Here is a 16,370-nt window from a genome sequence, read left to right on the forward strand (position 1 = left end):
ACACTTTTTTCGGCTTTGATACTTTTGTTGTGTAAAATAGCACAAATGTTTGTATTAATTGTTGTTATTATTGTCGACGGACTGTTGTTCTCTTATCTAATACACAAATAACAGCTGGTTTGAAATAAGCGACATGTAGACAAAATACACTAGAGTCACATTTTACTTAAATATTTGTATTTAGTGTTTGTAAAATTCGCCGCCAATGGTGGCGCAAGTCGGGGTACTGGTGTATATGTATTGACTTCAGCAGCGTTAATTATGATAATCATTTTTGTACTTCCATGTACACGATCCTATGCTGAAAAATTGTGGTGGATACATTTTGTGACCACTACCTTTGTATGGGGGGTACACCACCCATGTTGAAAAATTAGGAGGGTTCACTGGGAATATGAAATGCAAAATTACAGCTAGTTTGGTAAAAGTTGTAGTTAAAATCCTCAAAACACCGAAATAGGGAGGTACAGTTATATGGGAGCTATAACTAAACATAAACATATATCGACATTTTTTAATGGAGAAGTTTCGTGACAACAGGGAACCTCAAATGGCAAATTACAGCTACTTCGGTTCAAGATTTTAATTAAAATCCTCAAAATAAAGAAAATCGGAAGGTGTCGTTATAGGCCATCTGTACCAAAATATGAACCTATGTTTGTTGACAATTCTTGGTGTAGAAGTTTTGTGACCACTGGGAATCTCAAATGTCAAAATACAGCTAGTGCGGTTAAAATACCAAAAATCGGGAGTTACCGTTATATGGGGGCAATATCAAAACATGGACTTATGTTGACAATTTTAAGTGGAGAAATTTCGTGACTTCGTGGAAATTAAAATGACAAATTACAGGTAGTTAGGTTAAAAATTGTTATGAACTCCTTACAATCCTTGTATGGGGGCCAAACCATGGACATATGTTGACAATTTTTGTATAAAAGTTTTGCGGTCACTGGGAGTTACAGCTAGTTCGGTTAAAAATTGTAGCAAAATCCTCAAAGTACCGAAATTCGGGAGATACCGTTTTATGGGGCCATACCATCACGTGGAACTTGACAATTTTTGTTGAACAAGTTGGTTGACAACTGGGAGCTTCAAATGTCCAATGACAGGTAGCCCCGTCAACAAATGTAGCCTAAATCCTCAATATAACGATAATCAGGTGATACCGTTATATGGGGGCTAAACCAAAACATAGAACTATGTTGAATATTTTTGTTGGAGAAGTTTTGTGAGCACTAAGAAATTCAAATGTCAAATTACAACTAGTTTAGTTAAAAAGTGCAGGTAAAATCTTAAAAAAAACTGAAAGCCGGGAGGTTCTGTTATATGAAGCCTATACCAAAACATGTTGATTTTTTTTGTTTTGTTATTGTTGAAGATTCAATAATATGATTGCTTAAGTCTGGTGTAGTCCTCCATTGGCCTAACTTCATCATTGCACTCCATTATAAAGAGTAATGTTTACAAAGCGATCAGTATATTTTAGAATTTGGAATCCCCAAGGTGTCAGAAAAAAAGGAAGACCGAAAAATTCGTAGAAAAGAAGTCTTGTGAAGAATTTAGAATCCACCGGAAAATTATGGAGCAAACTAAAAGCAATAGCAAATGACAGAACACCCTGGAGGATGTTTGTAGAGGCCTATGAGAAGGCTATGTTCCTCAAGGAGTTAAACTGAAAAGAAGAAGAATAAGAAGCAGTTTAAAGTCTGTTCGAGGAACCTTTGGCATTTTTACCACAGCTACTCTTTGTGGTCCTGTTTACAGTGATATTATGATTTTCATGGACAAGTCCATGCTTCTTGGACCATGACAAGAATTCTAAATTATACGATGTCCATCTGAAATCAGTGATGGGCACTATCTATCCATAGAAATGCCTCCCAAAATAAGATCCATTTCCAGAATGGACAATGCGGTCCATTCCTTCAGATACCTCCTCTGCAAAAATACATAAATTTCGGGGGAAACGATTTTGGTTGTGTATTCGGTATTCGATATATAAAAATTGCACATCACGCAGGCTGAGGTTGTATCTCTGTCGGCAAAGCCGACTGATAGTTTTAGAGGCTTCGTGTACTTCCGACATAAAATTTGTGCAACAAGTTCTTCTTGCGGGCCTGTTACGAAGACGCAATTTTTTGAGGGCAAGTCAATTCTTCCTGGGATAATGGTCCATTATTTCTTACAGACTCGGATTATGTCCGAATACTGACTACATCGGGCCACTCTTTCGGGTTCCTGCCACACAAAGTTTGAAACGAGTGCAGTTTAAGGACTTGTCTGGGATAGTTTTTTAATTTTTGGCAACATATTGCGTATGCGGCCCTAGTTACGACGGTACAATTTTTTCCGGGGGCATATCTCTACTTCCTGAGAAATTTGTTTACTTCATTTCTTCAGGTCCGAGACTGAGGGTATATCTCTGTCGGTACAGTTGACTGAGACTTTCTTACTTGTTTTATTTGTTCCCAATATGTATTAAATCGATATAGCGATTGTTGTGTGGACTTCGCTAGATATAATTTTTCCAATATAATCTCTTCAGGTAATATAGCTTGATTCTTTAAATTAATTCAAAACTGGTTCTTCTTTGCGACCCCATTAGGCCTAATCTAATCTAGGTTTTGAATTAATAAATATATTATCAAATAACAGAAATCTGTTTATATATTTCAACCCTTTTTATAAAAAGGTCTTATTTATACTTAATAACCACTTAATAATTTACAAACAATAATGTATTACAATACTATTTACAATATATAACATATGTATAAATATTTCTGTTTTTTTTTTATTATTTATAACTTCCTAAGAACATGCAAGCACTTTTCCAACATTCATCTGAACACTGACTGTCACCACTATTTACAGATAAAGGCAACAGTCATAATTTACTTTTTCTCTTTTTTGACTTGACATTCTTTTGTTTTTTCACCTCATTGACATCATCTAGATCATCTCTTAGTGACCAGGTCTCTACCATTGGAGGTCTGTGACGATTGATAAATTGACACAGTACAGCAGCCACCGGTTGGGGATTATTCAAGTGGACGTGGTGGGTACCCTCAATCTCGTGCAACTCAAAATGAGGATTATTACACTTCAAAATTTCAATGACCTCCGCACTTTGTTCATCAATATAATTCGACTGGGCACCTTTGATAACACAATAGGGTACATTATGTATTCGTCGTGCCAATTCCGCAGCAAATGGAGGTGATGTTGTGAATTCAAAATAATATTTAACTCGACCATCACGGGAAAAATAATACTTATCAGGATATTTTGTTGACTTGGTAATATTACGTTCTAAAATATGCGGACAATTCTCCAAGGTCACCGAGCGTTGCGTACCCTCGTACATTATTTGCAACAGTTGTTCCCGTGTATACGATGGCGGTTCCATTTGATTAGCCAACTGTAAGCGATCGTCTTCTACCAGATATTTTTCAATATTGTTGCGTATAATTTCAATTTGAGCACTGGGCCGTCTATATCTGGTTCGTACAATATCGATGCTGATCAACATATCCAATCGATCGGAATAGAGTGAGGCAAAAATAAATGATATCATGGAGCTCATTGAATGTGCCAAAAGTGACACCTTTTGCCATTGATATTCCTCCATAATTCGTAGGATAACACAAACATAATCAACGGCATGGTAGACAATACCTCGTGGCAGTTTGGGAGATAAACCATGACCGGGAAGATCGATGCAAAGTATGCCAATATGATTCGGTAGCAGCGGTATTAAGGTATTCCATGTGCCCATATTATCAAGCCAGCCGTGTAGTGCCAATATCGGTCTTACTTTACGATTACCATACCAACGTCCAACCACATAGCCCCACGGCATGGGAATTCGTAGATCCATAAACTGTAAAAGATATAAATGTAATAAATAAAACAAAATTATAAAGAATCGACATAAACGAAAAAAATTAAATACAGTATTACAATAACTTCAGTATAAGTCTTAGTTTCGAACGATTGCCAGAGAATCCACTCCACAGCCGGTATGTCTGATGAGCTACCTAAACCAGCAGCCAAACAGGTCACATAATTTGAAGGTTGTCTGGGTTCGAGTCTTCGATCATAAAGCTCAACTCCAAAAAAAATTAATTAAATTTTTTTTTAAAATGATCTTCGCTTTAAAGGCAACATTTTCAAAACTAAATAAATCAGCTTCAGCTAGGCTGGAGTTTGAACCCACGTCCTCGAAAACATGTGAGGGGTGTTATCATGACGTGTTGGCATTCAAAGTCAGCTCATAACTTCCGAAGGCTGCACTAAAAAGCGTTTGTCATGGAAGCCATGCAGGTTGAATGGGAAAATGGAACATAGAACGGTACCTTCAGATTTCCGGTATTTTGAAGTTTGTGGAATCAATATTCCACCGAAATTGCTAAAATTTGGTATTTTGTCTTCATTTGGGGTATAAAACTTTCCATATGAAATTTGTCGGTATAGGTCCACGCCATCATATAGCCTCCATATTGTTATACCTCCCGGTTTTCGGTATTTTGAAGATTGTGGTCTCAATATTACTCCGAAATGGCTGAAATTGGGTACTTAGGCTGCGTTGGGAGTATAAAACTTTCTATATTAAATTTGTCTGCGTACGTCTATGCCTTCATATAGCCACTATAGAATGGTACCTCCGAATTTCCGGTATTTTGAAGTGTGTGGCATCAATATTCTAACGAAATTGTTCAAATTTGGTAATTAGTCTTCATGTGGGGTACAAAACTTTCCATATGAAAGTTGCCGGTATAGGTCCACGCCTTCATATAACCGCCGATTATCGGTATTTTGCAGGTTGTGGCCTCAATATTCCTCCGAAATGGCTGAAATTTTGCACTTAGTCTTCGTTGGGGCTATTCAACTTTCCCTTTTTAAATTTGTTTGTATAGGTCCACGCCTTCATATAGCCCCATAGGAGGGTACATCACAATTTTCGATATTTTGAAATTTTGAACCTTTCTGACTGAAATTCGTCTGTATAGGTCCACGTTTCGATATAGTCCCCGTAAAACCGTACCTTCCGATTTTCGTAATTCTGAGTGGTGTGACGTCAATATTCCATCAAAATAGCTGAAATTTGTTATTTAGTCTTCCATGGGGTTATAAAATATTCCCGAAGAGAATTATCAGTATCGGTCCAGTCTTCCTATATCCCCCAAAGAAGCGCACCTCTTGACCTCTGGTATTTAGTCTTCTTGAGTCTAAGAAATTTCCCATAGCCCCCATAGAGCGGTACTTTCCGAATTTCGGTATTTTGAAATTGGTAAAATTTCGCATTTAGTCTTCTTAATAAACGAAAGGAAGCTTACTATTCCATCCCTGCAAACCATTGTTGGACGATTTTTTGATCAGATTATTCTATTGCGGTTCTTTCCGGCGATTTTTTAGTGAATTTTTATATAAAATTCACCCACGCGAGTAATTTGCCATTCGTAGACAATTCTCAAAAATTATTGTTTATAATCAATCGCTATGACGAATCTTCTGCTATGCTTCTGGGCGATCTTTCCGCGAATTTGTATTATGTTCCGCTATTGTTAGAGCAGGCGAATAATATATTATTCTTCCGAACCCCGATCACGCGATTGTTACTAAATTGTTTGATTTGGTTGCTTATAATTCTCATATACACATTCTACATAACTTTGGTATAAATGGCTCGTATAATATTATGAGTATTGACAAACACAACACATGTCTGGGTTTAATTAAGATAGTGCCCGAGAACCAGTATAAACCACTACAACATAAGGAATAATTAAAAATTATATCAAATCAGAAAAGAAAACAAAAAGTATAAAAATCAAAGACAACAAATGAAAGAAACAAAAAACAAAGAAGAATGAAAAATAAATTTCCTTTAATTTTTTCTTTATATTTTCTTCTTCTTAAGATCTTCCAAATGATTCGTCAGCGAATCTTGGTCGCGATTCGCATTCCATAAACACTTACTTAAGGTTGGTGATACGCGGAAGATTTTTAGGCGATACCGTCTGCGACAGATTAATCGCCCAGAAGAATCACGTATTAGTCTTAGGCGATAGAAAAGGTTTGCAGGGATTTTACTTCTATACAATTCGTGGTGGAGGATATAACGCCTGTCTTACTTGTCGAACCTAAACTAATATTACGATATCCAAATTTTGGACTGAATCGATTGCTCCGTTCAAGAGATATCGCTTTTTTAGTGGAAATGTTTGAACTTTTGTGTGGAAGGGGTGGACCGATAAGCACCAACTTCAAACTAAGAAATATTTCGATGTGCAAAGTTTAAGCCAACGTAATATACTGTTCGAAGATCTCGTGCACACCAGCCGCAACACATGGTGGCCGTAGCGGTTTTTACAGCTTTCAGGACATTTTCTCAGGAAATATGGACTTGCCCCTGAAGAAACTTGTACCATCGTAATAGGAGACCCGAGTACAACCTGTTGCAAAAAAAAATCAAAACTATTCCAGAGCAGACCTTAAACCGCACTTTTCCAGAATTTTGTGAGGGAAAGATTGGAACGATATAGTCCATATACGAACCTGTAGTGGAATTCTGTGACTCATTTTTCGAGTTATCGACAAATATCGTTAAAATTGTAATGCATATAATACCGGCAATTAACGAAATTTTTCGGTAAGTTAACAACCAAAATAATGTTGTCGTTAAGTCCTACCGATACACAGTGGTGGCACTTACATGGGAAGGTGTGAAAAATATAGTATATCGATCTAAAATTGTTATCAATGGGTTCAACAGATCTAACATCACTGTAACAAAAATATTGCAGTCCTAGGTTCAAGTTTTCGCGTGGTTCCCATGTAACGAATCATCCTGAATTGAAGTATTTTACTGTTACCAGCACATTGTTTAGCCGAATTTGCTATTATCCGGTAACAGGAGTTTTTAGTGCAGGGTCAAGTTCGAAGATGGGCTATATCAGCCCACGTTTTGGTATAGTCTCCATATGACGGTGCCTCCCGATTTTCGGTATTTTGGGGATTTTACATTTACATTTTTTACCGAACTACATGTAATTTGACGTTTGGGGTTCCCAGTTGTCAAAAAACTACTTCACTAAAAATTCTAAAGATAGGTCCATGTTTTGGTATAGCCCCATATAACAGTACCTCACAATTTTCTGTATTTTGAGGATTTTAGCTACAATTTTTAACCGAACTAGCTGTAATTTGACATTTGAAGTTCTTAGTGGTCATCACTCCTCTCCATCAAAAATTATCAACATAGGTCTATGTTTGGATATATCCTCTTATAACGGTAACTCCCGATTTTCGGTATTTTGAGGATTTTACCTACCATTTTTAACCGAACTAGCTGTAATTTGACATTTGAAGTCCTTAGTGGTCACCACACCTCTCCATCAACATTTATCAACATAGGTCTATGTTTGGATATAGCCCCTTATAACGGTACCTCCCGATTTTCGGCATTTTGAGAATTTTACATAAAATTTTAACCGAACTTGCTGTAATTTGACATTCAAAGTTGTGGTGGCCAACACCTATCCACCAAAAATTGTCAACATAGGTCCATGTTTGGATATAGCCCCTATATAACGGTACCTCCCGATTTTCAGTATTTTTAAGATGTGACATACAAATTTTAACCTAACTAGCTGTAATTTGATATTTGAAGTACTCAGTGGTCACCATACCTCTACGTATACGTGTTTTGGTATAGCCCCCATATAACGGCACCTCCCGAATTTCGGTATTTCGAGGACTTTAGCTACAATTTTTAACCGAACTAGCTAGAATTTGTCCAACATTTTTTTAATATTTTGGTGGGATATATAGGCAACAACCTTCAAAATACCGATGATCGGGAGGTACTGTGGTATTGGGGATACATGAAGGAGTGGATCTATACCGACAAATGTCTGGCAGAAAGTTTTAAAATCCCACACAAGACTAAATACCGAATTTCAGACACTTCGGTGTTATAATGAGGCTAAAACATTCAAAATTCCGAAAATTAGGAGGTACCGTTCTATGGGGCTATATGAAGACGTGGACCTATACCGACAAATTTCAGGGGGGGGGATATTTTATACCCCTAACGAAGACTAAGTATCAAATTTCAGCCATTTCGCTGTGACAATGAGGCTAAAACCTTTAAAATACCGTAAATCGACTGGTACCGTTCTATGGGGGCTATATCAAAACGTGGACCGATATAGCCCATTTGTAATACCAAACATCTTAGGAGTAATAGAAACTTCTATTCTAAATTACAAAGCTCTATCTTAAAAATTGCGAGCTGTATCTTGATTTCAACAGACGGACTGACTGACAGCGGACATGGCTATATCAACTTAGAATTTTACCCTGATCAAGAATATATATACTTTATAGGGTTTCCAATGAATATTTCGATGTGTTACAAACGGAATGACAAATTTAATTATACCTTCCATATTATGGTGGAGGGTATAAAAAGTGTTGTCGTTGTGAACAGAACCATAAAACCTACCTCAAACTATCAAAACGATACATTTCGAACTTTGTGTGGAAGGAAATATGCCGGTCAAAGGCGTTCATCTTTGTACTTGAGTTAAGTTTAATCGAGTTTAAAGCTATACATCGTTTGGAAAAATTAGCTACTCTATTCGAGAGTTATCAGGCTCACGGACATGACTTTATCGACTCGTGCAAAGAAAATAGTGATTTATGTTTCTAGTATAATACAAGAACAGCTCGTCTCGAAAGAGAAAAATAACAAAAAAATCATTACGTTGAGCGTTTTTTGCGATCGCTAAAAATGTGATGCCCTCGTTTGGCTCCCACCCAGGTATGGTAACCATGCACCGCGATGCCATCCACATTATTATGATTTTAAAACCTTTGAAAAGTGATAATTGTTACAACATCCAATGTTAAAATTATAACGTTAAAAATTAAGCAAATTTCGGTTCGACTAGCATGTGAAAAAAATACGAAATACAACAACCATCGCACAGTGTCCAATTTTACGAAAAACCTAGCCAAAACTCTTAAAATGAATAGATTTTGACTTAACCTTGGGTTCTTATGTTTTTCGGGTCGCTTTTTTCATTTTTCATATTAATTAATCCTCAGGTGGTCTTCAAGGGGTCTTGTTGGTCCATTCTCCTATAAAATGTGATCAAAATATTCTACAAATTTGTTCGCAATTAATTTTTTACTATAGGTCGTAGAATACACCTAACCTCTATACCTTAGCAAAACTCTAGAAATATGCAAAATTAAAAACACATTTTAGGGTTAAGGTCTTCATGTGAGTTTTGGCAAAATTGTCATACAAAACATCATTTTAGAAAAATGGCGTCAAAGACAAAAATGTTCTCCACTAAATTTCACTATAAGCTACCAAAGAAATGGTATTACATACCAAGGAAATGTCGGTATAAATTTTTCAAAAAAAAAAAAAACAAGTAAAAAGTCTTTAAGTTCGGCCGGGCCGAACTTTTTATACCCTCCACCATAAAATAGTCTTAATTAAAATGGAATAATTAGGGTCCTTTTACAATTTTAGTGGGAATAACTTTTCGATAATGGATAGAATCCTACTGCCTCCCACTATTGCTTAAATTACACTGTGAACACAAATGTTGGGGCAGAGATAATTCATTTTGTAGATGAAAGCCCTTGGTGTGTGTATATAAAAACCGTGACACACGGCGCATCTGTCCTTCGGGGTTCATAATATACTCACCAAGGCCTTTCTTCCCCAAGAGGAATTTTCCGTGCCCCAGACTTTGACCTCCATTGTTGTTGCACAGTGTTATCTTATCTAATCTAAACAAGTAAAAAAGCATTAAGTTCGGCCGGGCCGAACTTTTCATACCCTCCACCATAAAATATTCATTCCTGTCCCCAACTTTAAGTGAGTACGTTAAAATGTCAGATAATGTACATAAAATGCTTCATTCGGGAGGCCCTTTTTTATGGTGCCTATATCTAACTGTTGACAATTTTTGGTGGGCTAGAAATTGGGAGGTACTGTTATATAGGGGTTATAATAAAACATGGGCCTATGTTGACAGTTTTTGATGGGAGCCTTTAATGTCAAATAACTCCTAATTCGGTTAAAAAATTTAGCTAGAATCCTCAAAATATCGAAAATCGGTACATAACGTGGGACTTCAAATGTCATTAACAGCTAGTTCGGAGGTATCAGGGCTATACGAAAATATGAACTTAAATGAACAATTTTTGTTGCAGAATTTTTGTTGACTTTTAAATTTCAAATTACAGAAAGTTCGTCCACAAAATAAAGCTAAGGTAGGGAAAATCGGGAGGTTTGTTTTGGGGCTATACAAAAATATGAACCTACGTTCGGTTAAACATTTTAAGTAAAATCCTCAAAGTATCGAAAATCGGGAAGTATCGTTATATTGGGGCTATGTTGAAAATTGTTGATGCAGATGTGTGGTGACCACTACAACCTTCAAATGTCAAATTACAGTTAGTTCTGTTAAAAATTGTAGCTAAAATTGCCAAATTACTGAAAATTGGGAGGTACCGTTACATGGGAGCTATATCCGAACATGGACCTATGTTGACAATTTTTGATGGAGAAGTGTTGTGACCACTAAGAACTTCAAATGTCAAATTACTGCTAGTTCGGTTTAATATTGTAGCTAAAATCATCAAATTACTGAAAATCGGGAGGTACCGTTATATGGGGGCTTTCTTGACAATTTTTGGTGGAGAGGTGTGGTGACCACTAAGAATTTCAAATGTCAAATTTTCAAATTACAGATAATTCGGTTAAAACTTGTTGGTAAAATTCTCAAAATACCTGAAATCGGGCGGTAACGTTATATGGGGGCTATTCCAAAACATGGACCTATGTCCACTAGTTATATCAGTTTTTTGTCAATTGATAGCTAAATCGGTCTGAAAATGTAGATAAAAACGTCAAAATGCCGTAAATCGGGGGTACCGTTATATGGGGGCTATACCAAAACGTGGACCTAGGTCCACAACTTTTGTTATATAAGTTTAGTTACACTTAAGAACCCTAAATGTCAAATTATAGCTATATCGGTCTTAAAATGTAGCTAAAAACGTCAAAATACCGTAAATCGGGGGGTACAGTTATATGGGGGCTATACCAAAACGTGGACCTATGTCCACAAGTTTTGTCACATAAGTTTATTGACATTTAAGAACTTCAATTGTCAAATTATAGCTTCATCGGTCTGAAAATGTAGCTAAAAACGTCAAAATACCGTAAATCGGGGGGTACCGTTATATGGGGGCTATACCAAAACGTGGACCTATGTCCACAACTTTTGTTATACAAGTTTATTGCTACTTAAGAACCCTAAATGTCAAATTATAGCTAAATCGGTCTGAAAATGTAGCTAAAACCGTCAAAATACCGTAAATCGGGGAGTACCGTTATATGGGGGCTATACCAAAGCGTGGACCTATGTCCACAACTTTCGTTATATAAGTTGATTGACATTTAAGAACCCTAAATGTCATATTATAGCTACATCGGTCTGAAAATGTAGCTAAAAACGTCAAAATACCGTAAATCGGGGGTACCGTTATATGGGGGCTATACCAAAACGTGGACCTATGTCCACAAATTTTGTTATATAAGTTTATTGACACTTAAGAACCCTAAATGTCAAATTATAGCTAATTCGGTCTGAAAATGTAGCTACAAACGTCAAAATACCGCAAATCGGGGGGTACCGTTATATGGGGGCTATATCAAAACGTGAACCTATGTCCACAAGTTTTGTTAAATAAGTTTAATGACACTTAAGAACCCTAAATGTCAAAATATAGCTAAGTCGGTCTGAAAATGTAGCTAAAACCGTCAAAATACCGTAAATCGGGGGGTACCGTTATATGGGGGCTATACCAAAACGTGGACCTATGTCCACAACTTTTGTCATATAAGTTTATTGACATTTAAGAACCCTAAATGTGAAATTATAGCCAAATCGGTTTGAAAATGTAGCTAAAACCGTCAAAATACCGTAAATCGGGGGGTACCGTTATATGGGGGCTATACCAAAACGTGGACCTATGTCCACAACTTCTAATATATAAGTTTATTAACACTTAAGAACACTAAATGTCAAATTATAGCTACATCGGTCTGATAATGTAGCTAAAAACGTCAAAATACCGTATATCGGGGGTACCGTTATATGGGGGCTATACCAAAACGTGGACCTATGTCCACAACTTTTGTTATATAAGTTTATTGATACTTAAGAACCCTAAGTGTCAAATTATAGCTAAATCGGTCTAAAAATGTAGCTAAAAACGTCAAAATACCGCAAATCGGGGGGTACCGTTATATGGGGCCTATACCAAAACGTGGACCTATGTCCACAAGTTATGTTATATATGTTTATTGACACTTAAGAACCCTAAATGTCAAATTATAGCCAAATCGGTCTGAAAAGGTAGCAAAAAACGTCAAAATACCGTAAATCGGGGGGTACCGTTATATGGGGGCTATACCAAAACGTGGACCGATATAGCCCATCATCGAACTTGACCTGCCTGCAAACAAAAGACGCATTTTCCCAAAATTTCAGCGTCCTATCTCCATTTTTGTGGATGCTAGAGTGATTACCACAGACGGACGGACGGACGGACGGACGTGCTCAGATCGACTTAGAATTTTACCCTGATCAAGAATATATATACTTTATTGGGTCGCAAATGAGTATTTCAATGCGTTACAAACGGAAAAACAAACTTAATATACCCTCCATACTATGGTGGAGGGTATAAAAAATGTGTTCAGCGAGGTGAAAGGTACCACATACGGGGCTATATCAAAGAGTCAACCTATCTTTAAATTTTTTGGCGGAAAAGTTTTATAGCTGGTGAAAACTTCAAGAGTCAAATTGAGGGTAGTTTCATCAAAACAATGTAGACCCTCAAAAATGGACCCACATTGACGAATTTTAGTGAAGAAATTTCGTGACCACTGAAAATTCCCAAAAATCGGGAGGTACAGTTATATGGGGGGATATACCAAAACATGGACCTATATTGACGATTATTTTTGAATAGACAAAATTGTAGCTAAAATTCTCAAAATACCGATCATTGCAGCTAGTTCGGTTAAAAATTGCAGCTAAAATTCTCAAAATACCGAAAATCGGGAGATACTGTTATATGGGGGCTATACCAAAACATGGACCTATGTTGACGATGTTTGGTGGGGATATTTTATGACCACTGAGAACCTCAAATGGCAAATTACAGCTAGTTCGGTTAAAAATTGTAACTAAAATGCTCAAAATACCGAAAATCGGGAGGTACCGTTATATGGGGGCTATACCAAAACATGGACCTATGTTGACGATGTTCGGTGGGGATATTTTATGACCACTGAGAACCTCAAATGGCAAATTACAGCTAGTTCGGTTAAAAATTGTAACTAAAATGCTCAAAATACCGAAAATCGGGAGGTACCGTTAGATGGGGGCTATACCAAAACATGGACCTATGTTGACGATGTTTGGTGGAGATATTTCATGACCACTGAGAACCTCAACTGTCAAATTGCAGATAGTTCGGTTACAAATTGTGGCTAAAATTCTCAAAATACCGAAAATCGGGAGGTACCGTTATATGGGGGCTATACCAAAACATGGACCTATGTTGACGATGTTTCGTGGAGATGTTTTATGACCACTGAGAACCTCAAATGTCAAATTGCAGATAGTTTGGTTAAAAATTGTGGCTAAAATTCAAGAAACTTAAACTTGTTTTCCGATTTTTCGAAAAACCTGGCCAAAACTCTAAAAATGAATAGATTTTGACCTAACCTTTGGTTCTTATGTTTTTCGCGCCGCTGATTACATTTTTGATATTAGTTAACCCTCAGGCGGTCATTTAAGGGATCTTTTTGGTCCCTCCTCCTATAAAATGTGATCTTATCGGATCAAAATATTCTACAAATTTCTTCGCCATAAATTTTTACTATAGGTCCTAGAATACACAAAAACTCTATATCTTACCTTAACTCCAGAAATATGCAAATTAGAAAAACATTTTAGGGTTAATGTCGTACTTCATCAAAGTTTTGGCAAAATTGTCATACAAAGCATCATTTTAGAAGAATGGCGTCAAAGACAAAAATGTTCTTAGCTAAATTTCACTATGTCACCAAAGAAATGAAATCTCTATTTGCATTACATACCAAGGAAATATCGGTATCAATTTTGCCACAAAACCAAGAAACTGAAATAGGGGTGCAAGCTTCTACCATTTCTACAGTTTTAGAAATATTTGAGTCAAGATTACTTGCAATCCTTGCACTTTAGGTGTATGGTGTCTTTGGCAACTTTACTGACAAGAATGTGAGGAAAATTAACCCTCGTATGAGTCATACAAGGGGTCTTTTTGGTCCCTTATTTCACGAATCGTTAAAATCTCCTATAAAATGTGATCGTAGCAGATCAAAATATTCTAGAAATTTGTTCGCCATAAAAAATTTTACTATATGTCCTAGAATACATCAAAACTCTAAATTTTACCTAAACGCCAGGAAGTCACCCTATACAATATTCTGACATTCTGAATCAACGAAACTATGAAAATAACTGCAAGACAAAATATCACAAAGAAACGAAAAGTGCAAATATGTGCATGATGTTTCGATGGAAATTGGTAAAAAAATCTTCCCTTTTTATAAAATGATTTATTTTCATCCTTTATTGTGAAAATTTACCTTGAAAAAAGTACGGACATCAAGTATTAAAAAATCACACTTCATTGGCGACACTAAACATCTAAAATACGTTTTTTAAACCTTTCATTACAATTACAAAAAAAAATATTTAAAACCCCTTGTTTATTTTGGATATTATCATAGCTTTATACACAACTTATTGAGACGAAAAAAATTCCAAAAAGGGTAACTTTGACTTGCTTTTATACCCACTTATTAAACAAGAAACGTATATATTTCTTCATAACTAGACGCAGTGGGATTCTATTAACAATATTTGACCCTATTTAGTGTAAATTGATACAATTTCTATTTCGATTTTTGGCCAGGTTTTTCGGAAAATTGGATACTGTGCATCGTTCTGCCTACAAACATGTTTTTTTGTTTATACATCGAAAGTCCAATTTAAATCACCCGTTGCCATATCAATATTTAAGAAATTCTAATCAGCAAAATTATTTGTTTTCCGTGTATCTGTCGGACTATATTCTAAATTACACACAATTTCAATTCAACAAAGTGCTTTCTGGACATTGTGTTGATAAAGCGATCATTATCTAAATTAATATTAAGTTTTATGAATTCAATGTTTGGTGATCGCCACATAGTTTTTACAAACGTGAGCATTTCTATGGCACCAATGACTGTAAATTTTATTACAGTCGAACTTCTTGATAACAAAGCTGCGTGGGACCAAGAATTAAATTAATACGTACAGAAAATTCGTTGAAAAGTAATTGAGAACATATAGTTATGTTTTACAAAACGAATCGTTTTAGATAATTATCAGTTATATAGGTGTTCATTGTAGAGAAGTTCGACAGTACCGTTTTAATTGGTAATTTATTGATCATAACATACACGCATACATATCTACATATGTAGTCAAATAAAAATGCCATTTCAACCAATAGCAAGCAATTCGCCCACTTAAAACGACAATAATTTTTGAAGTGGATACCACAAAAAGATTTCAAAATTATGTAGTGAATAACACTAATTGTGCGAAAGTCCATAGTTCAAATTTGTTGTTTTCTTTGTTTTTAATTTGAATTGAAAACACTTATAATTTACCTCTTTGTGAGTTCCTTCGAATTGATTCGCGGACATTGTTCTGTTTGTTGCATTCGTTTTTTGTGGCTTATATCTTTACGAATAAATTATTAATATTATTTAATAAAATAAAAATAAATTGATTTTAAGAAATGCACAAATGTGTTTTGCTCTTGCGACGATCTTCGTCTACTAATTGACAATAATTTACTGAGTGTTTATTTATATTTACTCTGTTTACTAAATCACGAGCAAGATCAACGTCCATTGTGTATTCGGAGAGTTCCGATAAATGTATGACAAATAGCGACGAATTTCACTCTCAGCCTTTCTCACAATATTCACAAAAATAATAAACAATTTAATTTAAAAGAGAATTAAATTCAATGGGAGATTGATTGCAAAAAATGAACGTCATTATTATGGACTTCGGCCATATTCAACGTCGGTGGTATGCTTAAGTGTAACATTCGTTTAGTGCGGTGGTGCTCAAAATATTTTATGCATTAGTCTCTCTGAACGAGTGTTCCCTTTGTTAAACCACGACAACTGAGAATAAAGAGATCATATGTTT

At 35.9% G+C, this 16,370-nt stretch overlaps 1 protein-coding gene across 1 annotated transcript; it reads right to left on the minus strand.

Annotated features, from left to right (window-relative positions):
• Positions 1-2,652: 2,652 nt before the first annotated feature.
• LOC141401621 (probable serine hydrolase) lies at positions 2,653-16,063 on the minus strand. Its single transcript, XM_073981952.1, has 2 exons — positions 15,818-16,063; positions 2,653-3,886 (listed from the first exon to the last, which is right to left on the minus strand). The coding sequence occupies exons 1-2, from the start codon at positions 15,851-15,853 to the stop codon at positions 2,891-2,893; spliced, it is 1,032 nt and encodes a 343-aa protein (XP_073838053.1). The 5' UTR covers positions 15,854-16,063; the 3' UTR covers positions 2,653-2,890.
• Between the last annotated feature and the right edge of the window lie 307 nt (positions 16,064-16,370).

The sequence above is a fragment of the Musca autumnalis genome, unplaced genomic scaffold (genome assembly GCF_047663935.1).
Source record: "Musca autumnalis isolate F117 unplaced genomic scaffold, ASM4766393v1 scaffold_4, whole genome shotgun sequence".
Taxonomy (NCBI): Eukaryota; Metazoa; Arthropoda; class Insecta; order Diptera; family Muscidae; genus Musca; species Musca autumnalis.